Source organism: Vitis vinifera, chromosome 8 (genome assembly GCF_030704535.1).
Source record: "Vitis vinifera cultivar Pinot Noir 40024 chromosome 8, ASM3070453v1".
Lineage (NCBI taxonomy): Eukaryota > Viridiplantae > Streptophyta > Magnoliopsida > Vitales > Vitaceae > Vitis > Vitis vinifera.
In genome coordinates this window covers 20,486,723-20,514,707 of record NC_081812.1, presented here as the reverse complement: position 1 = coordinate 20,514,707, position 27,985 = coordinate 20,486,723, and the positions used below count along the sequence as shown (strand labels likewise).

The 27,985-nt window shown below is 36.4% G+C and overlaps 1 protein-coding gene across 2 annotated transcripts; it reads left to right on the top strand.

Annotated features, from left to right (window-relative positions):
• The first annotated feature begins 25 nt into the window (after nt 1–25).
• LOC100252135 (kinesin-like protein KIN-7O) lies at nt 26–27,985 on the top strand. Of its 2 annotated transcripts, none has more exons than XM_059739233.1 (33): nt 26–416; nt 1,058–1,147; nt 2,100–2,218; nt 4,783–4,896; nt 5,003–5,084; nt 5,489–5,556; nt 5,631–5,705; nt 5,826–5,971; nt 6,075–6,177; nt 13,312–13,392; nt 13,566–13,634; nt 13,740–13,799; nt 13,879–14,040; nt 14,616–14,675; nt 17,732–17,974; nt 18,119–18,184; nt 18,266–18,451; nt 18,617–18,721; nt 19,186–19,257; nt 19,477–19,626; nt 19,780–19,893; nt 19,985–20,071; nt 20,144–20,347; nt 20,428–20,616; nt 23,202–23,408; nt 23,533–23,622; nt 23,719–23,859; nt 24,838–24,935; nt 26,056–26,134; nt 26,234–26,398; nt 26,533–26,652; nt 26,739–26,810; nt 27,653–27,985. In XM_059739233.1, the coding sequence occupies exons 1-33, from the start codon at nt 293–295 to the stop codon at nt 27,878–27,880; spliced, it is 3,969 nt and encodes a 1,322-aa protein (XP_059595216.1). In that variant the 5' UTR covers nt 26–292; the 3' UTR covers nt 27,881–27,985. The 2 variants fall into 2 exon arrangements, with proteins under 2 accessions (XP_059595216.1, XP_010653964.1); XM_010655662.3 differs by having other exon boundaries at nt 28–416; nt 19,186–19,272.

The following is a 27,985-nucleotide window of genomic DNA, read 5'->3' as shown; positions in this document are numbered from 1 at the left end:
ATTTCGTATTTTCATGCATTTAACAAAAGTAATCAACAATTAAGGGCATTTGAAAAAGGCTGCGTCGAAGCAGAAACGGAGGACCTGAATATTGCGTTTCGGCCAAGGGGTAGAAAAGGAAACACGGAATTTCAAAAAAGCCCCAAGCCGAGGTCAAATTCGTAAATATGTCGGGCTACAAATTTGCACTAGGCGGGAAAATGCTAAAAATAAGGGCTCTCTGAAGTGCGAAGAGTGAACCTCTCTCTCTCTCAAATTCTGAATTCAGTCACCCAAGGGTGGGAGAAGGACAATGGAGAGAATCAACGTGACGGTTAGAGCAAGACCTCTCTCACCGGAGGACGCCAAGACTAGCCCTTGGAGAATCTCCGGCAACTCCATCGCTTTCTCTAACCACTCCTCCAAGTTCGATTTTGGTACATTTCTCCTTCTCTCGTCTCCCCTTTGCTTTCTCTGATTGGTCGCTTAAAAGGTGTGGATTTTCCCATCTTAAACTTTTCGTTGTTTTGGGGTCGGATAAGAAGAATATACAAGTGTTTTGGTTAGTTTATAGCGGGAGAAGGAAAACAACGTATCGCTTGTTCTGTTTTAGGGCACAAAGGCAGCAGAAAACGCGAGACGGGTTTTATTTTCATTTATGGGTTTCCTGTTTCATTGGTTTTCTTCATAACCAAACAGAGGGTGGGGGTTTAATGTTATCATTTTCTTTCACGGTCCTACTTATTAGATCATATTGTCAGACTCTCTTCCTCTTTTTTTTTTTTTTCTTTTTTTTTTTAAATCTCTCTCTCTCTCTCTCTCTCTCCCAATCTCCCTCTAGTGGGATGAAAATGAAGGAATGAGAGCTGAGATACGAAAGGCTTCTTGTCAATTGTGTATGACTCTTTAATTTGGCATAGTTTAGATTAGTTTTTTTTTTTTTTTGTTTTTTTTGAAATCTAAATCAATATGAAAAATAAGTGTATATTTTAAAAATTTTATTCCGTTATATTCTCAATGATAAACCAGAGGATTGACTTTTGACATGTTCTTTTGAGTTGAATTTTCTGGTTCTCAGATAGAATTTTTGGAGAAGATTGTAAAACTGCTGAGGTTTATCAAACTTGCACCAAAGACATTGTTGTTGCTGCAGTTCGTGGATTCAATGGTATTGACATTTTTAATTTTATTTTAATTTTGACGTGTGGAAATTTCAGTTTATTTATTCAGAGCAATCTTCTCATCAGTTTATCTAGGAATTGGTAATTTTATTTTTTAACATTCCTTTCTTAATTTTAGTAAGCCAAATAGATACATGATGCAGTAGATTATTACATGAAGTTTATGTGTTTATTCAGAAAAGAATTAAGATGTTCCTTTCCTTTCCTTGGGTTGTGCTCAGCTAATCAAGAATTTGTTGTTTATGATAAAAGAAATGCCTTGCACAACACTCTTGCTGACAAACCACCCTTCCCCTATCCGAACCTCCAGATTAAGAGACTTCTTATTCCTAAATCTTTCTTCCCCTTCTTTCTGTGAAGTTGAATGAGGGCATTTTGGAGGTTGAAAGGGAGTTATTTGCTAAAAATTTCTTAGGATAGCTATTACATAATCTTTTGACCATTACTTTTATCTTTCAACTATGGCACTGGAACAGGCTATTGGGCATCATAGACTCTTCCACGAAGATGTTTCCAAGCATGCCCTTTCATAGCCAGGATAGTAGTTGGGACTTTTTATCATATCTGAAATCCTGAATTTCTTATTCTTATTAATATAAACAAACAACAACCTCAGACTTCATCATAAGTCATAACTGACTTCAACATTTTCTTGGTGCATAACCTCAATGATTTTTACGCATCTGTGCTGATTGCCATTTGGACTTCATCATTCTGTCTTCTAGTTTCTTTAGAAATTGAGATTTTTCAAGACCTTTGTTTTTTGTATTATTTGCTCTTTATTAAATTGAGTTCTAGTTCAGAGTTCAAGTAAAGTGGTTCATTTCTCATGTAATTATTAGAATATATCTTATGTGCCAAACCTGATGTCTTTTGTTTCTTGTCCACTAGATAATGGTCTCTCTCTCTCTCCTCCCTCCTTCCTTCCTTGTCTTGTAGGCACTGTTTTTGCTTATGGCCAAACTAATAGTGGAAAAACACATACGATGAGAGGCTCAGCAACTGAACCTGGGGTCATCCCTCTTGCTGTGCATGATTTATTTGACATCATACAAGAGGTACTTGTTACCATGATGGCACACTGTAGTTAACAGCATTCTTTTTGTTTCCTCACTATTGCTTTGTATATGAATCCTTTATCAATCTTTGATGTATTGATTTAATAGTTAAATGACATACTTTCAGTTGATGAAAGATAAAACAATGAATAGAAAATGGAAAAATACTGAAAGGTTAAACAAAATGAGAAGAGATAAGAATTTGATAAATGGAGGACTCAAGGCATGATATGGTAGTCACTACTCTTAATATTGAAAATTTGAAATAATTGGGTAATCTAGCTTGCCTTAGAGAAATCCCCTACTAGTGGAGGTCCTATCAAGTTAGATTTCTTTAATTAGCCTATATCAATCTAGTTCCTATGAACAATAATCTTTACTCCAGATTCAATTTTTGTAAGTCCAACAACATACCTAATTTTTAATTTGCATGCTTTAAATGTGCCAAATGCCCAACTAGCATTTTTAAAGCCTTATGTAACCAAACGACATATCTAGGTTAGTCATGACCTAGTTACAGGTATTTGGCTAGGATGTTAGGTGTCATAGGCACGATTTCTCCCTTATAATTTTTTGCAACAGTGTGGCGCTTAGAAGCCTTCCTAGCCAACCTTCCCACAAGCTATGCCATTGAAACAAGGAACCACACAAAACACCCACAAAATTATGGGTTAAACTCCCTAACTTGTATATTATCCCCCTTTATAAAATACAAGACACTATCAGCAAAGAGCTTGGTGAGTTCAATTGCCTTGAGAACCATTCCAAGCTCTTTATATAGGCTGGTGGTACTAGCCACCCCCACCCATTTAGGCACTATCCTACATAAGTGGGTTTACAACTTCAAAAGTCTTTCAATCAACTTGCTTTCAACCTTTTGAAATTGTCTTCAGCTATTGCCATGTGTCTAAGCTCAACAGACCCCACTATGCACAAATGAGATTTGGCTGCACCACTTGCTCTTGTGGTTGAGAGAACTCCTCAGCCCGTGCTAAGTGTTCCTCATGACTTGGTCTATGCCTTTGCCACGTTCTTTAGCCCACTTGCTAACAAGTGTGCATGACTTAGTCCTCATGCTGCTAAGTGTGCATTTGACTTAGTCTTTTTGGCCAGGTGTCCTCCTTGAGACTTGGTCCACACCTTGCCTATCCAAGCATCAACCTAGCACTATATAAGACTGCCCTTCTGCATCTGATAAGGCTGTTGCATGTCTTTAGGCAGCTTGTGTGCTTTCCAAGCCCTCTCTTAGCCTGCACACTGAGCAACATCTCTCAAGGCCAAGCCTGCTCTAGGCTCACATTGCTCTCTGCATGCCGCCTATGCTGCTCACATGCATTTCCTCTTTGGACCGTGTTAAAGTCGAGGCAACTAGCTTCCTCTGTTCCATGCCTACACCCCATGTCATTGGGCACATTGCATCACATCATGGCTCACTACCCATGGTTGCTTTGGCAAGGGTCACTTGTTGCAATGACACCATGCTACTCTCATCCTCTCTTGGTGCAGCAATGAGTCATGGCATTGTGTCTATGACTCCTCTTATCTGTGCACAATATGCACAAGGCATTGTACCCTTGTGCATAGCATTCCATATTGTGTCTTGAGTCGACTTCATTGTTGCTGCATTAACATGCCTCATTTAAGCCTGCCTTAGTGCAACAACAAACAATGGCATTGAGCCTGTGACTCTTCAAGCCACCTCGCACAAGACATTGCGCCCTTGTGCCATCATCGGGAGGGGAGATAATCGCGACTTGTGCCATTACGACCATGGGTTACACACCATCATATGCCATGGAGCCTATGTGTGGGTGCCAACAAGGCTTGCCCCATGTGCCTTGCTAATGTTGGAGATCTTGCATTGAGGCATTTTGGTGCGACCATGCTCATGCCACCTTGTCACCCTTAAGTCACCTACCCCCCCCCCCCCCCCCCCCCCCCTCCCCCTTAAGGAACACTTCGGGCCGTTTCAGAAGTTTTTGGAGAAGGCATCACCTAGGCTTGAGGAGGAATAATGGATTAGAAGAATTCAAAAATTCCCGCTCCACTTACAAACCTCCTTTTAAAGGTTCCCTTTTAAGGGAAAAATACTAGCATCCCAAAATTCCAACTTTGAATTTGGTGGACTCGGGTTGTGCCACTTGCTGTAGCGCATGGTGCTTGCATTCTTGTGTGCATGGCTTGCTATGCTGCTTGAGGCTTATTGTGTGTGCTGCCCATGTGGGTGGTCCATTGTGCGCGTTGCCCGTGCATGTGGCCTGTTGTGCGCGCGACCCGTTGTGTGCGCGCCACCTCGTGCCTGCATAAGTGTTGCCCACTTCTGTAACACTTTACCTTTTTGATGCCTGGAACCCTCCATCACCTTGCCTTTTTCCCTAAGGGCCCCATTGGTGCAAGGTGCCCGCCCATGAGGCCCTTAGTGGCTTCAATGTCCGGGTAAGGGTGCTGACATTAGACATGTAGTTGGTGGTCTTATACATGTAAGGATGTTTTTGGTATGCTGCTTCAAGTAAACAAGTTCATTCTTATTGCATTGGATTCTTTTAACCACTATTTTTATTTAGGATATGTCTCGAGAGTTTCTCTTGCGAATGTCTTATATGGAGATCTATAATGAGGAAATAAATGATTTGTTGGCTCCAGAACATCGAAAACTGCAGATTCATGAAAGTCTTGAGGTACTGTATTTACTGCCGACTCCCTAAAGTCTAGTTATCTGGTAGGATACTTTTTCCTGACAAATACCTTCTAACAGTCTACTCTTTTTTCCTTTCGTGTTTGCAGAGAGGGATTTTTGTTGCTGGTCTGCGAGAAGAAATTGTTGTCTCTCCTAAGCAAATTCTGGATCTGATGGAGTTTGGAGAATGTAAATTTTATTTATCTGCTTTTTGTATCATTGTCTTTATTTTAAATGGTATCCCAGGGCACTATTATCCCACTTCTCATCAGGTGGTGTAGGTGGCACAATTCTCTATTTTTGCACTTTCAAAAGGACATGTCAACAAGGGTAGAATTAATAGTTGGGTCCCATGCTCAAGTTCAGTAAACAACTGTTGAACCGCTCTGAACTCTTAAATTTCTATTCCATTTTTTTCTTTCCATCTCTTTAAACTCCTTCTAACTCATTAAAATTATGAACTTCCTATTAATTCTCATGTTTGTATTAGCCTTGGGCAAAAAAAATAAGTGTAATATGTACTAGCTGCATATAAATCAACATAAGGATGCTAATTTGATCCTTATTTACTTTTCTTGAATGTTATTTTGCAGCTCATCGACATATTGGAGAGACAAACATGAACCTATATAGCAGTAGGTCTCATACTATTTTCCGCATGGTAGAGTTATTATTCTTGTCAATCTTCCTTTCTTTTTTGAATTTTCATCTGTCTTATTACTTATAGTTATATAGATAATTGAAAGTCGGGATAAAACCGTAGATGAAGATATTGGAGGTTCTTGCGATGCTGTCCGTGTATCTGTCCTGGTACATCACCACTGAAAGCATCCATCTTCATTTCTCTTCTTTTATTTTATTTTGTTTTTGCTTCTTACTGCTAGAGTTGTAATTTTCTAATTTATTGTGACTGTCTTTATCCACTTCTAGAATTTAGTGGATCTTGCTGGTTCAGAGCGTGCTGCAAAGACAGGAGCAGAAGGTGTTCGCCTCAAAGAGGGTTCACACATCAATAAAAGCCTGATGGCACTTGGAACTGTTATTAAGAAATTGAGTGAAGGTGCTGAGAGCCAAGGGTAGGTTTTATAATTATCAAATAGCTTATGTTTAGTGAATTTCTTTTTTTCTTTTTCTTTTATTTTCTTGTGCTTAATGATCATAACTTCATGTTTGTTGCAGGAGTCATGTTCCTTATCGAGACAGCAAAATTACACGAATTTTGCAACCTGCACTTGGTGGAAATTCTAATACTGCTATTATATGTAATATTACACTTGCACAGGTAGTGCTCACACCCCGATTTATAGTTTAGAGTGGGTGTGTGCCCAAAACCCTTCTCTCTCATTTTAATTTTTTTACTGTACATTCCTGAGTTTTGGTAGTGATGGAAGCTTATTTTACAATATTTTTGGGAATATTTTTCTTAAGTAATTCATCAAAGAATATCGTGCCATATTCTTTTGTCTATTCATTATATTCTCTTTTGCCAATATTGTTTCCAACCACATGTATGTAAGGGACCTATATTAATGCTTGAAAGCATCCTACATAGCTAGTTGTTGCTCAGGGAAAAAAGTAAAAAGAGAATAGTTTTTATATTGGCACATTAGAGCCAGTCTCGATATGTCTCTACAATTAAACACTTCATCACATTTAATTTTCAAACCTATGTTAAGGAGCATGACATGCATAGTGAGCCCAAATCTTGCAAGCTTAAGCTTTTAGGAAAATTGGTGGTTCAACATCGTATCAGAGCTTGGTTTGGTGAGAGGTTGTGGGTTTGAGCCACCTCTCCGGAATTTGTATGTTTGTGTTAGATAGTGTACATTTATTTAGGTTATTTACTTTTCCTTTTCCTTTTCTTTCCTTATTGTATTGTGGGTCCCACTAACATGTATATATATATATACCCAAGTCCAATGTATATTATTTACAGTTTTTCAATAACAAAAATTAGGGATTCTCCATTTTCTTTCTTTTCACATGGTATCAGAGCTTAGGGAGAAAAAAAACCCTAATTATTTCCGGTTTATCCATGAATCCATTATGGAAAATCTTTCAGTGACCGTGTTTCATTCCGGTCACCCTTCCCATCTCCTAAAGCTTTCTGATCAACCGTATCGCCGTTAGAAAACCCTCACCGCCGGCGACTTTTTCGGCGATCTTTTTCCGACACCAACCATACCATCAGGTGCGCAAGGAGGAGATCTTCAAGTTTTCTCAAAGCATTGGAGGGAGACTCTCAGCCATGCACCGACCACGCGCGTTTCTTCTCCGGCGGCCTGAATCTCACGTGCCGGCGCGTGAGGGCGCGTTGAGCGCTTTCCGGCCACGCGCTTCCACCTCCAGCCTCGCTTGACGCCGTCTAGCCACTCTCCATCTGTGTTTGTGCCATCCGAGCCCTAAAAGTGCATTTTTTGGGGTTTTTTGTCTCCGTCGGCTCTCTAAACAGCCTTTTCGGCGACCTCCGGTGACTTCCTTTCCACCTTGAGCCCTGCATGTGTCTTAGGAAGTGTTCTTCTACCCTTCCAGTAGTGCCACATTTGTTTTTCTTTAGTATTTGGTCTCTCACAGTGACGGATCTTCGGTTTTTCTTCTTTCAGCCGCGATTTGAAGCCGTATTAGGGTTCTCTTTGATCCAAACATATTTCCTTCTCCAAATAAGTAGATATGACTACTAAAAGTTCCACTTTTTCCTCTGTCATATCTAGATCTCTTATGATTACTTCGGAGAAATTGGTTGGCAGTGAAAATTATTTGTCTTGGTCTGCCTCTGTGGAGCTTTGGTTTATGGGTCAAGGTTATGAGGATTACGTTGTTACGCAGGAGACGGATATCCTTGAGGTTGACAGAGTACAATGGAGGAAGATAGATGCACAGTTATGTAGTGTGTTATGACAATTAGTTGATCATAAGATTCTGCTTCATCTTCAGGCCTACAAAACATGCTTTAAATTTTGGAATCAGGTGAAAGGGCTATACACGAATGATATCCAACGTCCTTATAAGGTGGCTTCTTCTATTGTCAATGTCAGACAACAAGACATGGATTTATCTACTTATATTGGCCAGATTGCCTCTCTTAAGGAGGAATTCTTGACCGTGATGCCTCTTACTAATGATGTTGGGGATCAACGAACACATATTGACAAGTTCTTTATGGTTCTTATGCTTATTGGCCTCCGTCCAAATCTCGAGACCGTCCGCGATCAGATTCTTGGCAGTTCTTTCGTTCCATCCTTGGATGATGTGTTTGCTCGCCTCCTCCGTATTTCTTCCACTCAGATTTTGCCATCTGATAACACTTCAAATTTTTTTGTGTTAGTTTCTCAAACTAACTCTCGAGGAGGAGGCAGTGGTAACCGAGGTAGAGGCCAACGTCCTCATTGCACCTATTGTAATAAGCGTGATCACACTTGTGATTGATGTTATCAGTTACATGGGCGGCCTCCCTGCACTGCCCACGTGGCCCAGTCATCTGATCCTTAGTCGCCTCAGCCTCCCAGTTCCTCCACATCTCAGGGTATTTCCCTCATTGACAGTGAGTATGATGACTATCTCCGCTATCAGGCCACCAAGTCAGCTTCTGTTGCCCAGACTGGTAATGCTTCTGTTTGTCTTACCCACACATCTTCTCTTGGACCTTAGATTCTAGATTCTGGCGTTTCTGATCACATATCTGGTAATAAGGATCTTTTCTCTTCTAGTACTACTACCTCTGCCTTACCTATTGTTATTTTAGCTAATGGTTCCCAAACTATGGCTCATTCTCTCTCTTCCCTACTTTTCCATTCTATCCTTTATACCCCTGAGTGTCTTTTTAATCTTATTTCCATCAGCAAAATAACTCGCACTCTTAACTGTTCTATCACTTTCTTTGATAAATTTGTGACCTTGCAGGACTGGAGTATGGGGAAGACGATTGGCATAGGACGTGAGTCTCAAGGGCTCTATCACCTCACCTCGCTTTCAACTTTTGCAGTTTGCATTTCCACTGATGCTCCTCTTTTCATCCACAGTCGCCTAGGCTATCCTAGTCTATCCAAGTTCCAGAAAATGATCCCTCGTTTTTCATCTTTGTCGTCGCTTGCGTGTGAGTCCTGTTAGCTTGGGAAACATACTCGTGTCTCGTTCCCAAAGCGTTTGAATAATCGGGCAAAGTTTTCTTTTGAACTTGTCGACACTGATGTTTGGGGTCCTTGTCGGACCGCGTCTACTTTAGGATTTCAGTATTTTGTCACTTTCATTGATGACTATTCTCGATGTACTTGGTTATTTTTAATGAAAAATCGAGTTGAGTTATTTTCTATTTTCCAGAAATTTTATGCTAAAATCCAAACTTAGTTCAATATTTCTATTCGTGTGTTGCGCAGTGACAATGTCAAGGAATATTTTTCTACACCATTTACTTCATTTATGTCCCAACATGGGATCATTCATCAGTCTTCTTGTGCTCATACTCCTCAACAAAATGGGGTAGCTGAACGTAAGAATCGACATCTTGTTGAGACAACTCGTACTCTCCTTCTCCATAGTCATGTTCCTTTTCGTTTTTGGGGGGACGCTGTTCTTACAACATGTTATTTGATTAATCGTATGCCCTCATCTGTATTACACGATCAGATTCCTCATTCCCTTATTTTCCCTGACCAACCACTTTATTTCCTTCCTCCTCGTGTTTTTGGTTGTACTTGCTTTGTTCATATTCTCACTCCTGGATAGGACAAACTTTCTACTAGAGCCACAAAATGCATCTTCTTGGGATATTCCAGACTTCAAAAGGGTTATCGTTGTTATTCCTTTGAGACTCATCGCTACTTTCTCTCCGTTAATGTCACTTTCTTTGAGGACTCACCGTTCTTCTCCATCTCTGAGTCTCTTCCTGTTTTTGAAGTCTTACCCCTTCCCATTATCTCCCCACCTGATGCAGTGCCTTCTCGCCCACTTCAGGTTTATCATCGCCATCATTGTGTTGCCGTTCCTCCTTCTTTGGCCGAGGTACCTGCTGACTCACTTCCTGTCCTTCCTGTCCTTTTAGCTTCTCCTGCCTCGACTCTGCCTCCTTTTGCTGACTTACCCATTGCTCTTCGGAAAGGTAATCGATCTACTTGTAATCCTCATCCCATTTACAATTTTTTGAGTTATCATTGATTATCTTCACCCTATTCTGCATTTGTTTCTGCTATATCTTCTGTTTCTCTTCCCAAGAGCACCCCTGAGGCTCTTTCCCATCCAGGCTGGCGACAAGCAATGGTAGATGAAATGGCTGCTTTACACTCCAATGGCACTTAGGATCTTGTTGTTTTACCCTCTGGTAAATTTGCAGTTGGTTGTCGTTGGGTTTACATAGTTAAGGTTGGCCCTGATGGTTAGGTTGATCACCTTAAGGTCCGCTTAGTTGCTAAAGGCTATACTCAGGTTTATGGTTTTGATTATGGTGACACTTTCTCTCCTATTGCTAAGATTGAATCTATTCGTCTATTGCTCTCCATGGTTGCTATGTATTCTTGGCCTTTTTATCAGTTAGATATTAAAAATGCTTTCCTTCATGGGGATCTTGCTGAGGAAGTTTATATGGAGCAACCATTTGGTTTTGTTGCTCAGGGGAAGTCTGGTTTAATGTGCAGGTTACACCGTTCTCTATATGGCTTAAAACAATCTCCTCGAGCATGGTTTAGCCGTTTTAGTTCTATTGTTCAGGAGTTTGGCATGTTCCGCAGTACAATAGACCATTCCGTTTTCTATCATCATAACTCTTCAGGGCAGTGTATTTATCTGGTAGTTTATGTGGACGACATCGTCATTACAGACAGTGATCAAAATGGTATTCAGAAACTAAAGCAACACCTTTTCACCCACTTTTAGACTAAAGACTTGGGAAAACTCAAGTATTTCTTAGGGATTGAGATAGCTCAATCCAGTTCTGATGTGGTTCTTTCTCAAAGGAAATATGCTTTAGACATCTTGGAAGAAACCGGTATGTTAGACTGTAAACCGGTAGACACTCTTATGGATCCAAATGTCAAACTTATACCAGGACAGGGGGAGCCTTTAGGAGATCCTGGGAGATATCGGCGACTTGTAGGTAAACTGAACTACCTCACCATTACTCGTCCAAGCATATCTTTTTTTTCTGTAAGTGTTGTTAGTCAATTCCTACAGTCACCATGTGATAGCCATTGGGATGCTGTAATCCACATTCTTTGATATATTAAAAGCACACCAGACCAAGGTGTGTTGTACGAGAACAGAGGTCATACCTAGGTTGTTGGTTACACAGATACAAATTGGGTTGGCTTACCCAAAGATAGACGTTCCACTTCCAGGTATTGTGTTTTTATTGGAGGTAACCTAATATCCTGGAAGAGTAAGAAACAAGATGTAGTGGTCAGATCTAGTGCTGAAGCCGAGTATCGAGCTATGACTCTGGCAACATGTGAACTCATATGGCTGAAACATCTTTTTCGGGAGTTGAGATTTGGAAAGGATGAACAGATGAAGCTCATCTGTGACAACCAAGCCGCTTTGCATATTGCATCCAATCCAGTCTTTCATGAAATGACCAAACACATTGAAGTTGATTGTCACTTCATTAGAGAGAAGATCGTATTAGGATGTGTGGCGACTAGTTTTGTCAATTCAAATGATCAACTAGCAGATATTTTTGCTAAATCTTTCAGAGGTCCTAGAATTAAATACATTTGTAACAAGCTTGGTGCATATAACATATATGCTCCAGCTTGAGGGGGAGTGTTAGATAGTGTACAATTTTTTAGGTTATTTCCTTTTCATTTTCTTCCTTATTGTATTGTGGGTCCCACTAACATGTATATATATATATATATATATATATACCCAAGTCCAATGTGTATTATTTACAGTTTTTCAATAACAAAAATTAGGGATTCTCCTTTTTCTCTTTCTTTTCACAGTTTGTTTCCCTTATTTGTTTCTCCTTTCTCCTTTTGCAATTCTTTGGTATATTTTCCCCCAATTTTCAATTCTATGGTATCTTTCCACATGTGGGTATGAGGCTGCATGTGAGGAAGGGTGTTAAGGAGCATGATATGCATATTGAGCCCAAATCCTGCAAACTTAAACTTTTAGAAAAATTGGTAGTTCAATAACCTATAATGAAACACTTATCATGTGTCATTTTCAAAACCTTCTAGAAGGTGTTATATGTTTATATGAAGGGAATTATGTGAATCACGCTTATGTATATCAAAAAAAAAAAAAAAGAAATTTGTAAATTGTGCTCATAATTCTAGTATGTCCATGTCTTATCCTTAAAGTTAGGATCTGTCAAAGACCCAATGTTTTTGAGATTTTAAACTTATAATTTTGAATTCAAACTTTAAGAACATAATTGAAAGGAAGGGAAAAATAAACCCGCCACATGTTTATGTTTCAAAGATTAGTTGAAATACCTTTAGGTGTCCTAGATATTGGGCATATTATGGATATATCAACAATTGACAAACATTTAAAACACATATAGTGGTGTATCTGTCAAAATACTTAGAAAAACCCCACAGAAACTGAGAACTCTCCCCCGTTTATTATTCTCTACCTCCATCTATATGCAAACGTATATCCTATCCATGGAGTCTATCTGATTCCTAAATTGTATATGGTAACATTAACATATACATGGTAAGCCAATCTGTCAATCTTTTCGTATATGTACAGAGTATATGTACAGCCAATCTGATTCCTAAATTGTATATGGTAACATTAACAGTATCTTTTGTTGTTTAGCTCCTGCAATTGAGATGTCCTTTTCTCATGATTAATTAGACTTAGAATTGAAAGGATTTGATGGTAAATTCTATAATGTAATTTTTCTATTCTTCTTTTAAGTAGGGTCTATAACACATATTTTTTATGTAACCTGAGCACGGTTGAAATGGTCTTGTTACCATTCAATGTGCTGTTTTGCTGGTAGGTGAGAACTGTGAGATTAGATAGAAAAGACATCTACCTAAGCAAAACTTAAAAACTGGAATTCTAGCTTAAGATTGAATTCCAGATAGTTTGTGCTGTAAACAGTGAGTTGGAAATGTGTGATGCATGTGGCCTGACAATTGAGTACTTTTATGGCGTCTGTTTGAAAATAGAGGTGCGAGAGTTGAATGTGCTGTCCATATGATTAAAATTCTTTTGAAAAGTGAATGCAGTAGCTGAACAAGTTTCTCTTACCTTTCTTAATCACTGATAAAGTATTGATAGTTTTATTAGCTTGGACTTGGGGAAAAGTTACTCTTGTATGCTGCATTATTTTTTTCCTTGATAATATTTTGCTACACTGTTTGTTTCTAATGCTTTTTACTGCATTGCTTGCTCTAAATTACACTTGTGTTTTAACTATATGATCAATTTTCTACTTTCTTAGCAATGCTTGATTTGATGGCAGATACATGCAGATGAGACTAAAAGTAGTCTTCAATTTGCAAGCAGAGCATTACGTGTCACAAACTGCGCTCATGTGAATGAGGTCTTGCTTTATTTGATATTGCATTTGCATATTATCTATTTCTTATTGCATCATTGCTTTTATTCTCAATTATTCCTTCTAGATGTTTTCTTGTATCTACTTGCATTTGGCACTAGCATATTTAATTTTTATTTCATTGAACCTTTAACCCAGTTCATTTCTCTTCATATCAGATTCTAACAGATGCTGCTTTGTTAAAGCGCCAAAAGAAGGAAATTGAGGAGCTTCGAGCTAAATTGCAGGTGAGTTCATTTCTTCTCATAGAGTCATTTGTGTGGAGTTATCTTGAAAAGGTATTTTTAGGTGTGCTCAGCTTGTTATTTTTTCCTTTTCTTATCTGTGTTTAGGGTTCTCATTCAGAACATTTTGAAGAGGAGATTCTCAATTTGCGGAACACATTGTTGAAGGTTTGATAATGTCTATTTCATACTTAGAGAATGTGAAAGTGTATCTTGTAAGTTGTAAGTTGCCTTACTTGTTATGTAGACTGAGTTAGAGAGGGAACGAATAGCTTTGGAACTAGAGGAGGAAAAGAAAGCTCAAGTTGAACGGGAAAGGAGGTTACAAGAGCAAGCTAAGAAAATTGAGAACCTGAGTTCTATGGTGTTGTATTCGAACAGGGATGAGAATCATGATCATTACAAAAAGGTTTGTGTTATGATGATGGGTATTGTGCTCATTGTTTTTGTTATTATTTTTAAACCGTTGCATTACATAAATGTATAAATAAAGTAACAAAAAACCATTATGAGCAAGTCCAACTCAATCCAACCTTACCTAATCCACATTTAATCTAATAGAATTTGACCAATCCAAGTCTAACCCACTTAACTTGAACTTGAAAAAATAAGGTCAAGTTAGCCTTGGATTGAGCATCGTGGATTATAGGTTAGATTGGGTTCAATTTAGGTTGGACTTGGGTTGACAACAAACTCAATCCAACCTGTTGAGTTACAGCTTTAATGCAAACAAATCAAAAGAAATAAACATTTGATTGGAATGGCAAATGCCCCCTCTCATGTTGGTAGCTTTGATTTGTTAAGTATGAGTGTTAACTATGTTTTAACCATATTCCTCATCATTAATGTATTCTCAACCAATTTTATTCTTTTCTTACTTTGTGACTATGTTGTCTTTTGATATGTGCTAGTATTGTTTTAGTTATCTGTCTCTTTCTTTCTTTCTCTCTAATTTTTTTAAGTAGAATTTCCTATTTACTGCAGCAAAAAAATAGGCGAGATACATGGTGCCCGGGTAATCTTTCTCAGAAGACATTTAAAGAGGTAAGTGGTTTACTTGTAAAATTTTACCTCTTTTACCTTTTCACACTCGCTATATATGCATAACCAATGGTACTTGATATTATCACCTCTAATAGGAACTTAACATTATTTCTAATAGGAAAATTATAGATCTTACTCTAAACAATGTTGGTTCTTGACATCTTCCTACGTTTTTTTTAAAATATTTATTATTCTCATAAGAAGACAAAATTTTTATTAATACAACACATTAGAAGGGCAAATTTAATCTTTTATAATTTATTATCTTTTTTTGATGTTTTTCCACATCCCAACCCTATGCCCTTCCCTCACTTTTGCAGGAACACAACTCCCCTCTCCTTTCTATACATTCCTTGAATGACTTTTTTCCAAAATGCTTTTTTTTCGAAGCATATCTCCAACATCATTTTCCAAGGAGAGCTTAATTAAAGTGAGGAAAGACGTTTATGGGTAATGTCTTTCAAATCTCCTTAAATTTTAACTTTAATTGAGGAATAATAATCCTAAAGAATAAAAAAACGATCAAAATTTGGTGTTTCCAATCCTTATAAATAGGGTTCATCATTGTTGAAATTTGGAATAAAAATATATCTCTCTTTTTAGTTGGGAATGGAGAGAAGGATTAAATTCTAGAAAGACTTGTGGTGCAAGGATTAAAAATTGGAAGAAACCTTCCCAAACTTATTCTCTTTTGTTTCTAACAAAGGTGGATGGGTGATAGAGGCATGAGAGTAGATTAGGGAAGGGGTAGTTGGAACCCCAGTATTTCAAGGCAATTTAATGATTGAGAGCCTGATGAAGTGGTGATTTTCTTACGGAAATTACAATCGTTATCAATTAAAAGGGAAATGAAGAACAAATTAAGTGGGGATGGATCTAAGAGCAACAATTTTTCAGTTAAATCTCTTTATTTTTTCTTCTAGGGGATATAAAGAGTCTTTCTCGGCTAGTATAGTGTGGAGCACTTGGGCACTAGTGAACATTAGTTTTTTTGCCGTAGAAGTGTCTTTAGTTAGAGTTCTAACTTTTGATTAGCTCAAAAGGAGGGGTTGGACTCTCCCAAATAGGTGTTACTTGTGCAAAAGTGAAGAGAAAATGACAGATGACTTGTTTTTGCATTATTACAAACCAAGAATGGTGTGACACCATATTTTTCCCTTTTTAGAGTGAAGTGGGTGATGTATTCTTCAGTTAGGAAGAACTTGTTGGGTTAACATAACTCTTTCGTGGAGAAAACAAAAAAAAGTGTGGAAGGTTGCTCCCTTATGCTTGTTGTGGACTCTTTGAAAGGAAAGGAACAAAAAGGCTTTTAATGATGTTGAGCAGTCCAACCAAGCAATCAAATCCGATTTTATGTATAATTTAGTGGATTATGCTAGGGTGTATATAGAGGATCACACAATGTCTATCTAAATTTTGTAGATTGGTTGAGTTAAAATGAGGAGAGAGGTTTTATTTCTTAACCTTTTCACTTATACAAGGGTTTTTTGTATACTTTGAGTGTACCGTGCTATGCCTCCCCTTACGTGTTTTTACATATGTTCTCTTTGCCTATAAAAATAAAATAAAAAAGAAAGCTTTTCAATGGAGATTTAAACCTCTTTAAATCTTTAAAGGAGACTTCAACAAATCTTCAATTTCTTCCGGGGTCTTTGAGTTGTCAAGATTTTCAAAGCCTCGAGTTTCAAGCTTGAAGATCAAAATCTACAAAAGATTTTTTGATCTGAGATCAAGTTGCTCAAGCCCTTCTATGCTGTTCAAGTCAAGCTAAGGCTCAAGTCAAGCCAAAGCTAAAATCACGCCAAAGCCCAAGCCACATCAAGGCTCAAGTCATGCCAAGGTCCAAGTCAAACCAAGACTCAAATCATGCCAAAGTCCAAGTTGAGCCAAGATTCAAATTGTGTCATGGCCTAACTTAAGTCAAGACTCAACTAAATTAAGTCAAGGCCCAAATTAAGTTTAAGTTATTTGAGATCTAGCTTCTTTAAGCTCTCAATCAACAACTAAGAAAGGAAGAACTAGAGCATAAAATAAAGATTGTACCTACATCATTGTTCAAATCAATAAAATTTTAATTTGACTGCATAAGTTTTCTTCACAAACACTAACCAAAAATAGTTTACCAAGGTATATCGGTACTATACAAATGGTGCCAAAAGGCAATAAAAGGAGAAAAAGAATCCCTTCTTTTATCTGAAGTCCGCCCAATCATCCATATCATTCATAGATATTAAAGTCACATCTAAGGACTTTCCAGCCCAAAGCAAAAGGGTACACAAGAGTGACATTTTACAAGCCTGACCAAACTGTTCTCCATTTTCAAATGGTATTCCATTCACCTCTTTCCAAATAGCCCAAAAAAGGCACAATGGGCAGCCCTTGACACCTTCATGTGCTTCTTTCTCACAAAACTTTTATCCCAGCATAGGAGTCTCTTACTGAAAAAGGTAGAACTCACTTCACGAGCATAGGACCACAAGGCAAAAATAACAGTCAATGAACTCTAAAAAAGAACAGTTGACTACCTAGAAGAAAGTGGTAGACCACTGGGGCAAAGATTTAGGAATAAACTCTTTCAAAACTTGACAGAAATGTTCTCCATCTTTAAAGATTCTACGGTTCCCCTTTTCCATATAATACCAAAGCAAGTAGAAAGGGGTTATTCTCCACACTTTCTTATGCCTCCTTCCCACAAAATTTCCTTGCCAAGTAAATAATGCATCATGGGGCTCTCAAAAACTTAACATATCCATAATTTTGACCAAAACAATTCACTTGTTGGAGGTCTTTAATTCATCAACTCAAGCAAAGACTTAAGCTACCCAAAGTCGTGAAATTGCTGCCCGACAGGCTCTATTGGCTTACATATTGTGTTTCTTCTATTTCTTTTCTGTGGTGCATTATATATATTCCTTGTCTACTCCTTTTGTGGAGGTGTCTTATCTAATTTATTTTCTTAATTTCCCCACTAAAAAAATGTATTGTGTTAGAAATCTGATTTTTTTATAATTTAATATCCCCTAGAATATGAATTATATTCTATCTTGGTGCTTCAGGCTTCCAAAGTCCATTCAAGGGCTTCTACTGTAAAATCCATGAGACCTGACCGTGATGTGGGGCCGCTTGTTCCTTTTGAAGAACTAGTGAATACAATTGAAGTTGGTGTAGATGAGTCCTGCAAGCAAGAGGAAGATTGTCATAAAAATGCCTTGGAAGATTGTACCCTTCCAGATCCACGAGCTTTGTTGCATGTAACAAACAGGAGAAAAGTGCCACTCAGGAAAAAAAGCTTACCAGTGGTTTGTAATACAACCTTTTTTTATTTTTTGAAACAAACAACTTCATTTATCTTAAAAGATAAATGCAAGAAGGATGAGCAATCCTTCAAGGATGCACAAAAATGTTTTAAAGCAACCAGGCACCCTCATTTGTTTATCTTGCAGGAGAACAATGAAGTAGCAGAAATTCAAGCAGAATATGAGGATTTGCTTTTAAAGTTTGAAACTCAGGTTGTTTTTCTCATGTTCTTCTGTTTCTGCAAGACATTAATGCACTTTGGTCTCTTTAACTTATTCATCTTTTATTTGCAGCGGACCATCAATGAGATACAATTTGATTTCTTAACAAGAAAACTGGCTGAGGCTGATTTATTTCTAGATGTGAAATATGATGACCACTCTACATATAATCTCAGTACAGGTACAATTACTACTGACAAAAACCTAAGTTTAAGGGAGTCGGAAGCTATTGTTGTGATCAAGCAACTTCAGGAACAGGTTTTTTCCTTTGTTTCCATTCTTTTCCTTCTCTTCATGTGTGTATGTACATGCACTTATTTTTTTCTTCTTAAGTTATTTATTTATTTATTTCTTTAAATTTTTTTGTTGATCATTATCTGGTTTGTGCTTCTCTTTTATTGTTGTTTATTTTCCCTTTTGCAGATTGAGCTGTTAGAGATGGAGAAGTCTTCAAGCCAGAGAAATTTGGATACCATTGTTGGTTTGGCAACGGAGCAGAACATATGTGCCAGGGAGAAGTATGAAGAGGTAATTATAGTTTGGGTCATTTATGCATGACTTTGCCTCTCTATCTAAGCCTATGAACATGCTATCAGTTCACGGGTTGCTTTAATTGTTTTTGAGTGGTAACTGGCAACCAGATGAAGTTTGGTTAGGCATAAGGGAAGCTGAACTGCCATGTATAACGGCGATTACTTTTTTGGGCATGCATTACTTAGTCACATGGAATCTTCTATTGTGACCTTGGGATCCAAGTGGGCCATGGATTAACAAATTTAAATTTGCACTGCTATTTTATTGCACGTTAATTCAAAACTTCAATCTCTCTGGTTTTGTGTTTCAATGGAAATCTGTTTTATAAGTTATTCTATTTTTAGGTCAAACTTATAATCTTCTCTGTTGTTTTAAGCTGTCACTGCCTTTTTTCCTTCAGTTGTTTTAAGCTTCCATTATCGCTATTGAATCAAGTATGTTTTGTATTATTTTCTTAGCTATCTGAAGAGCTTCTCAATGCTCGGGAGGAGGCTAGAGTGGCTTGTGAACGACTTGCTTCCAAAGAATCTGTCAGAGCAATTGATGTATCTTCTATTTTTTATTTTCTTTTTGTTTTCTTGTTCTTTTTTCCTTTCAAAAGTTTCTGTGATGACACTTGCTAAGCCCATATTGTTGTCAGCAGTTGCATTACTTTGTCAATTTACAATTTAGTGATGACCATGTAACATTGTTATATAAAATGTCTTCTGTCCATGCCTATGAAACTGATGCTTTAAGGTGTTCTGTAGGAGGAGAATTTCGAGTCCATGATTGATCTTTTAATGGAAGCCCAAGAAATAATGTTGGAAGTTCAGAGCTCAAGAAATCTTGTTGATAGTGTAGCTTCAGTTGTGGATGAACTTTTCCAAACTTTATCTGTGATGTTGAGCCAGTTCCTTGTGAGTACTCGTCTTTGAACTAGTCTTATTTACAGCTAGTTTTGTGGATCTTTTGAACCTTCTCTTTTTGCTTCGTTCTGCCACTATTTTTTTTAAACAGCCATATTTGTGTATGACTATTCTTAGTTTTTAATTTTCTGTTTTGAAATGCAGGAATTTAAATCTTCAATATGTCAGAACTCTGTGCAACTAAAATCAATTATTGGTAATCACGAGAAGTTGGAGTTTAGCATGAGGCATAAAGTTGCCGAACTGGAAAATCAGAAGGTGGGTCATGTCTATCTTTGAATATGTGAGATTCTGTCCACCATCTAACCATTTCTGAAAAAGTTTCTTGTGCACTAATTGTTGAATGTAGCTTCTCTTGTGCAATCAATCCGCTGATCTCCATACACAGATAGAGGACCTCAAGCTAGATGGTCTAAATTCTGAAAAAACTTTGGCTGTAAGTTACTGTATGCATTCTGACCTCTGTATATGGTGTACGCCATTCTCTAAATGTTCTTTTTATTTGCAGGCTCTTTCTGAACAACAGGATCTGGAAAAATCTGAATTTCTTTATCATATCCAAACTCTTGAAAAGGAAATATCACATTTGTCATCTTGTTCCTTGGCCAGGGAAAAAGAAAATTTGAGAAAAGACCTTGAGAAAACAAAAACAAAGTTGAAAGAGACTGAATTCAAGCTTAAGAATGCTATCCAGGAGAAAACCAAACTTGAGGTTTCTGCTATGCCTTGATTTTCTAGTGTGGGATTTGACTTATTTACTGGTAATGCATCAAACATGTCTGCAATCTACAGGGTGAGAAAGCATATGCTGAAAGAGAGATAAAGCAGTTACATGGACAGAAAACTCTTCTTGAACGTGATATCAGCAAACGTGACTCACTTGCTTGTAGAAGGCGTGATTCTGTTGTTGACAGGAGTTCAAAGATGTTTGATCCAAAAAGGGCCAAGAGTCATGCTGTTCCCTTTGAGCAGACAATGCAGGTGATGATGATGGGGATTGAATTTGATGTTTAATATATTTTAAATTGATGTTTTCTATGTTTTAAATTGATGAATTTTCATAAAAGGTTGTTAAAGTTCAGTTCATATTTTGCTCTATGTCTCTAATGATTGGAGGGAGAACTCAGAGCAAGCAAATTGGGCATATGAGGGTGCCCTTTTTAAAAATATTATTTGTAGCTAACATTTTCATTTATAACGTGTCTTGTCTGTTGGATGTGTGAATTGATCATAAAATTTTATTTTATTCTACTCTGTTATCAAATCATTATTATTTACTTGCTGTAAAAACTATTTTACCTGGATTTCTTTTTTATTTATTTTTTATTTTTTATTTTATGTAATCATGATCGTTATATGATATATATATATATATATATATATATATATATATATTACAAAAAGTATAGATTTACTTTATATTTTTTAAAATTACTTCAAGAAATTTTAAAATTTGAGTTTGTAAATATTTTTTGATACCTCAATTTTTTTAAATGGTTTTTAGAACCATTACTTTTTTATTTATTTATTTATTTTTTATTTTTTATTTATTTTTTATATAATTCTCTAAGAGTTCTTATATCTTATATAAAAGTTATTACTATTTAAAAAAAATAAAAATAAAAAACAGAAAACAAGAAGTGTATCCAAATGGTTTTGGAATTGTACTTCCTTATAATAAAACTTCTGGAATTTCAGTTTCTTATGATGGAACTTCATAATTTATACATCATTTTGAACCCAACACAAATTTTTTGTTGAAGTTTAATGCTTGAAATTCAAAAAATATTGGTCATCTTGGTTGGTATGAAATTCAAATTGACTGGATGAGGGACTTGAGGATTTGTCATCTGATCTGAAGTATTCTCATATGGGGCATTTTTAACTTGATAAGTATTGTGTTGAGACACAAGGAAATGTATTATTTTCATTTTTTTTTTAACTATGATATAAATATTTGACAACTTGCTAAGTATCATGTTGAGACACAAGGAAATAGATTATTTTCAATTTTTTTTTTGAATTATGATATATTTATTTGACTTTCATTTTATTTTGAGACATTAGTCTCTTAGCATGAGTTTGCTGATCGGTGCTTCTTATGTTGAAATTTCTTACCATGTATGAATCTATTCTTATGATTATTTTAGGATTTGCAGTATTAGCAATCAAATGTTTGTGTTTGAAGAGCAATTTTATGGTGGTTTACTGTGGGACAATCCCAAAAAAGTAGTTGCCTGCAATAAAATAATGGTTGTTTAGAGCTTTAGGAGTCAAAGGTGGAAATTATAGATTGAGTATGGTTTAAGCTGTCTTGTGGATGGAACAGGAAGGAAGGGCTTTCTGGAGTTTCTGGATGGTTATGAGTTCGGGGATTTTAGTGTTAGGATAGTGGTGGTAAAAATAGAGTTTGCGTTTATGATTCTTGTAGGGTTGAGGGAAGGGTAGGTTTTCCAAAGAACAGTGTGCAAAGCATTAAAGAAAGTAAAATAAAGATGAAGAAAGCAGTAGAGAAAAACCTTAGGAGTCTTCCAAGGTCTTCTAAGAGTATCACTTGGAAATCAATGAATCTCAAAATTAGAAAGTGCTAAATCTGCATAGTTCTTATCCATTGAATTGTAGAAGAGTTTCTACTATTACAGATAGTTACTAATCCATCTTAACTCAAAAAAATGACACCCTCGAGATAAGCAACTTCTACCAAACAGAACTTCCCACACTCTAACCAAATTTCACGCTTAGGTCTATATAACGAAATTGGAAATTTCTTAAGCCTTGCTTTAAAAAGAATATGTACTTTCCCAAAAGAAGCTTATTCTTAATCAAAATTTTAAAATTTTAATATATTAATGAAATGACTTTTAACTAACTAGTTAGGTAAAAACTGAAACTGCAATTAGAATTAATAACCACAAAACAAACCCTTATTAATTTGAATATGGTGAATAACACTCCAAGTCAGAAAAATGACCAAAATACTCCTGGATGTGAAATTATAACCCACTAGATGGTAGTCCCTTTTATGGTGGGACTAAGCAGTCATGAGTGTAGTTCATGTGGACTTTGTGAATCTTCTGACTACTATCTTCATCATTGTGATAGTTCAGTGAGTACATATTTCAATTTGTTTGACATTACATTTCCATAGATTGTTAAGTTAATATTTAGTACAACGCTTAAGGTGGTGCAAACATGTCTGAAAGTAACCATTATATAGAATAAGCAAAATAGTCTATCTAAAGATAACTTTTAAATGTTTTGGCATATCATAGGATCTTACATTTACAGTTAGTGAGTTATTGCTGCTTATGCATGTTATCCTTGATCGGTCCACATGTCTGGCTATGACACTATGTTTTCACCTTGTCTTTGCATGTAGATGAATCCTAGAACAAAGTCAACTAGTAATTGCTTTCTGAAATTTCAAAGAGCTTCCTTAGCTGGGAAGAGTTTACTTTCCTTGGTGTGCATTTTTGCTGTCTTATCCCTTAACCGCTGGAAAACTGATATTTTCTGAATATGTGGAAAACTTCAGTTCTGAATCTTTTTTATCTTGTTCTTTTAAGGAGGATTATAAGAAGCTTGAAGTTTTCGCATTTGAGATGGAGACAACAATTGCTTCCTTGGAAGAGGAATTAGCAGCTGCATATAGGGACAAGGAAGAGGCTGTATTTAGAAATGAAACTTTGACTGCAGAACTGGAAGCCCTGTCTGATAAGTTGAACATATCAAACTCTGACCTGAAAATGTTTCAGGAAAAGGCGTTAAGCCTTGTAAGATTTTCTGTGATTTTCTCAATTTCTTAGAATCAAATTAAATTTAGCCACGAGCATGAAATTGTTAATCTGCTTCTTTTTTCAACTCCTCTAATCTAACACCATCTTTTTCTCATTCTAGAGATCAAGGTTGGAAGAATCTAGTTCCAAATATGAAAAAATAGAAAGCATCGTCAATATGTTGGTAGAAGAAAAGGAAGAGTTGGCGATGGTAACTGATATTGGATTGAGCTGTCCAGAAATTTTTTTCTCCATTTTGTCTCATTCATTCATTGTTGACTTTTGGACCCCATTTCTCACTCGGCAGCAACTTACTAATGCCCTTTTGGAAATGGAGGAGGAAAAGGCAATATGGTTTGCTAAGGAGAAAGCATCTGTGGAAGCTATAGAAGAGAGAGCAAAGTTGTACAATGCTGAAACCATGTCCTTATCTAAGGGACTATTAGAGGTAACATTTAAATTTAAACTTGGCAATCAATTCAGTAACAAAACAACAAATTGAAAAATTCATCCCATGTATCAAAACATTTTGAAACAAAGTTTTTTATTTTAGGTTCAATATTTGGAACTGATATGATGGATGCAGATAAATCGTATCTTGTAAATTGTCTCTCTGTTTCTTTGTCTAAGAATTTTATCTACTTGTCCTTGAAGGTTGTTATTTCCATCCCTTTATGAGTTTATGGTTCTACATGAAGCCATTCTGTTGTTTCAACTCATAAGTCATGCTTTGCTGATTTATGAAAAAAAGAAGTCATTCTTTGCTGATTCTGTCTCAGTATGTTTTGGCAGCATGCAGTGTGTTTTTTGGAGGATAATGTTTAAGCAAATAATTGTTAACAAATAATAGAAAACATACATTGAAAAGTAAGAAATTGTTCTTTCGGTCCATTCTATTGGCTTCTAGTTCAAATGCACGGTAAAAAAGGAAAACAAGGTACATCTTCAGTGTGAGCTTTATCTTGTAGAATCGGTTTGAGCTAGTGATAATATTATCTCCTGTTCTTAACAATTATCACTGAAGAATCTTTCTGATCAGAAATCAGTACTATTTGTTAGTCACAACAAAAAAAATCTTTGTTGAGGAGAGGACAAATTCCAGATTCTCCTTCATTTAGATTACAGGAATATCAATAGACAGAGTGCGCCTATCTGTAGCATGAATAACGACATTCCATGGTCTTCTAATACAAATGCTCCTCAATTCAAGAACACATCAATTATTTTATTTTACTTTGTTTAACTTGTTTGGGATTGTCTTATCCTCATGCAAGGTGTCTATTTTATTGATTTGTCAACATAAATGTCTTGATTATTTCTGGTTCTTCAATAAAGAAATATTCTAGAATGTTTGACATCAAATATATGTTTCTTATTTTCATACTAATATCTATATGATCTGATGATGAATATTTCAAAATGTAAGGTGAGAAATGAGTTGGAGTCTTGCAGAGAAGAATGCAAGGTTCTCAAAGAAAGATTGATTTGTTCCGAGGAAAATGCAGAATGGGAGAGAAAGTGCAGGTTTGTCTCACCATATCTTTCTGTTGGCAATGTTGTAAATTGGCTTTGATTGTTGTGGCTAGGATGCAACTTTTCTAATGGTTATAGTGGTCCTGCCTGCTGTAATATGTTCCCCAGGAGTGAAAAGTAAATAAAGGCCTTTCTTTTTAGGACTATGAATTTCCTTTTCTTGCAGAGAAAATCTATCACTTGATTGAGATCACTAATTTATTTGGGAAATTAGGATCAGTACTTCTCTCTCTATCCTCTTTTTTTGATAGGCATGGATCATTACTTCTCATTTGTATTTCTTAAAGCTTGGATATCCATTTTTACGGATGGTTAAGAACCCAATCCAATTAATCATACAGTGAAGAGATTATACTGTTAAAAGGTCAACAAACAAGCAGGTGAGAGTGATACTGCCATGTGAGGTTTTGATATATACTGGGTCTTTATATATTATGTACAGAACTCTAGATTTATATTATCTCAGACATCTATCGATTTAAGTAAGTGCAATTTTGAAATTAGATGTGAAAAAATGGTGTAAAGTGAAATATAAATATCACTGACTATAGTCTTCCTTTGATATGACTGGAGCTCACTAAGTTAATTGACCTAACCAATCCAGTTGGAGTCTTGGATAACTTGAATTTAGGCAACCCAATCTTTAAATTTCTTGGTTCAAGATAAATTTAACAATGCTAGTTTTACTGATAATTACATTTGGACAGTGTTGTCATCTGTCAACATATAAACATGTTGGAAGATGATAAAAGATAGCATTCCAGATATGAAATTGAAATGGATTTGGCAAGTGAACTGTCAAAATCTCCCATTCAACAGACGAAAATCATTTCTGATACATACATAGATTGTGTCTATTGTTTATGTTTATTTTAGACATTTAATACCTTTTCTTGGTCTATCACTATTTATGAGGGTGAATTGTATAGTTTTCCTCAAAGAAAATCAGAGCACTGTTGCAGAGGAATTTTAGGGATATGTCTTTGATTGACATCTATTTGGGACCATTGCGCATTCAGCTATATCTTCTTTATTGGTGGAACTTCCAACAATGATATAATTATCTTTCAAAATATCAGAAAATTATACTTCCATTTCAATTCTACTGCAGTATGGAGAAGTCTTTTGAGATTGATAGGCTAAGAAATGACCTGGAGATAGCTGATGCGGAGAGTAAAAGATCTCAAGAAGTAAGTTCTTTTGCCCAATCTTAGTTATAATTTCTTTGTTGCTATACAGAGTATGATTAAAACTAGCTTTGTGTTCATAACAAGCTGCTTTTCTTTCAGATTTTGAAGTCAAAACTTGAGACACTCTCTTCAGAACGTCATCATGCTTGTGAAGAACTTGATAGGCTTCAGTTGGAGCTGGATTTTCTCAAAAAAGAAAGAGAAGAATTTGAAATTCGAACAAAGGAGTTCAATATGGGTTCAGAACTGTCAAATAACTTGCAGGTTTTGTCCTCATCCTTTGTAGTACACGAGGAAAGTTATTTAAGGGGGGAGAAGGGAAAACGAATTTTAAGAAGTATTGGTTCTGGGGCCAGTAGCATTGCTATGTTGATTGACCACATACTCTTCCTTAGCAGGATCTTAAAGACCAACTCTTAACAATTACAAAGGAAAGGGATAAAATGATGACGCAGATTGAAGAGCAGAAAAACCATGTGGCTGAAGTGGAATTTGTTAAGAAAAGTTATGACGACAGGGTGGGTCCATTAGATATTACTTTTACACATTTGGAAACTGAATTTTCCCCACTACAGTTTGATATCTCATGAGTTCTTTATGACAGTTATCCAAGGCAAAAGTTGAAGTGGAGGAACTTGCTAGAGAGCTTTCCAGCAAGGAACTCAAGATGCGCAATGTAAGTGTTTCAAACACAGATATGGTCTTGCATGTGTTATTAAGTTATTAGCTGAATAGGTGATGCATTCTTGTGAACTTTTTGCTTTTATAAGATCCCTGCACTCAAAATCTAAATGGATTTGAAATTTAAAAGCTTTGAGCATGAGAATTATTCAAGGAGATCTTTATGACACGATCAAGTTTCCCCTTCTGTGTGAGCTTATATTGAAGAATTATTATTCCACAGACTTATCATAATAATCCCATTTGCCTCTATTGTTATTTTATATTGCAGCACTATCTCTAAAACTGTAGCTGTATTCTATACCATATACTTCGTTGCCAGGTTACATGTATGCTTTTTTATTTAAAAAAAAAAAAAAAACTCATCTTGAAGCCACCTCTCAAAAATACATTTCTCAAGTAGGACAATGTAAATAATATATGTTGACTAAATTTTCTTTGAGGTTTGAACTCCTTGGTGTTGGTTTGATATTCCAGCCCATTATTTAGTCATGCTTTTCATGGACGTTAAAATATATGTGAAGTCATATGTTAACTTCCTCCCAAGTGTTGGGCTTTCTCCTCTCTCTGAGTCTTTGACTAATTGCCATCTTCAACATCTTGGATGAAAGCAATTTTTTTCAGTGGGGAAGAGCTTAATCTATGACCCAAGGCTCTGGGTTCTCGAGCATTCTGACTGAACAGGACCCACTAACCATAAGTGGTGCCTTCAACTAAACATGCAAACAAATTGAATTATTAGGAATATATGTAGTGCGGTTTCCACCATTGTATTATCCTTTTAACAGGAATAAAGGTGTGATTTGATTTTTCTTATAGACTTTGGTATATGAACAGGATGAGATCAAAAATAGCATAGAGAAGGCAAAGCTTAGGATGAGGCTTCGGTGGACACAAGCAAAATTAGATGCGTTCCGAATTAGGTACAAGGAGGCAGCAGACGAGTTGGATTTTATGAACAAGAAATATGAGGAGGCTTCAACCAAGCTAAAGGACCGGTTGGCTTCATATGGCATTGAGGTCCTCAACCTCAAGAAGCAGCTTGCTGCTTCCAAGGCACAATGAAAAATAATCAGGTTCCCCAAGATTTTATGTACAAATATTTATCATAAAACAAAAATTTTGCAGGTTGCAATACATAATACAAGTAGTCTATCATTTTCTTGTCTA

Coding starts and splice junctions, on each gene's coding strand:
- LOC100252135 (XM_010655662.3), top strand. CDS start 293: ATGGAGAGAATCAACGTGACGGTTAGAGCAAGACCTCTCTCACCGGAG. Junction 14,041..14,615: donor ATCATGATCATTACAAAAAG/GTTTGTGTTATG, acceptor TATTTACTGCAG/CAAAAAAATAGGCGAGATAC. Junction 18,722..19,185: donor CCAGGGAGAAGTATGAAGAG/GTAATTATAGTT, acceptor TTATTTTCTTAG/CTATCTGAAGAGCTTCTCAA.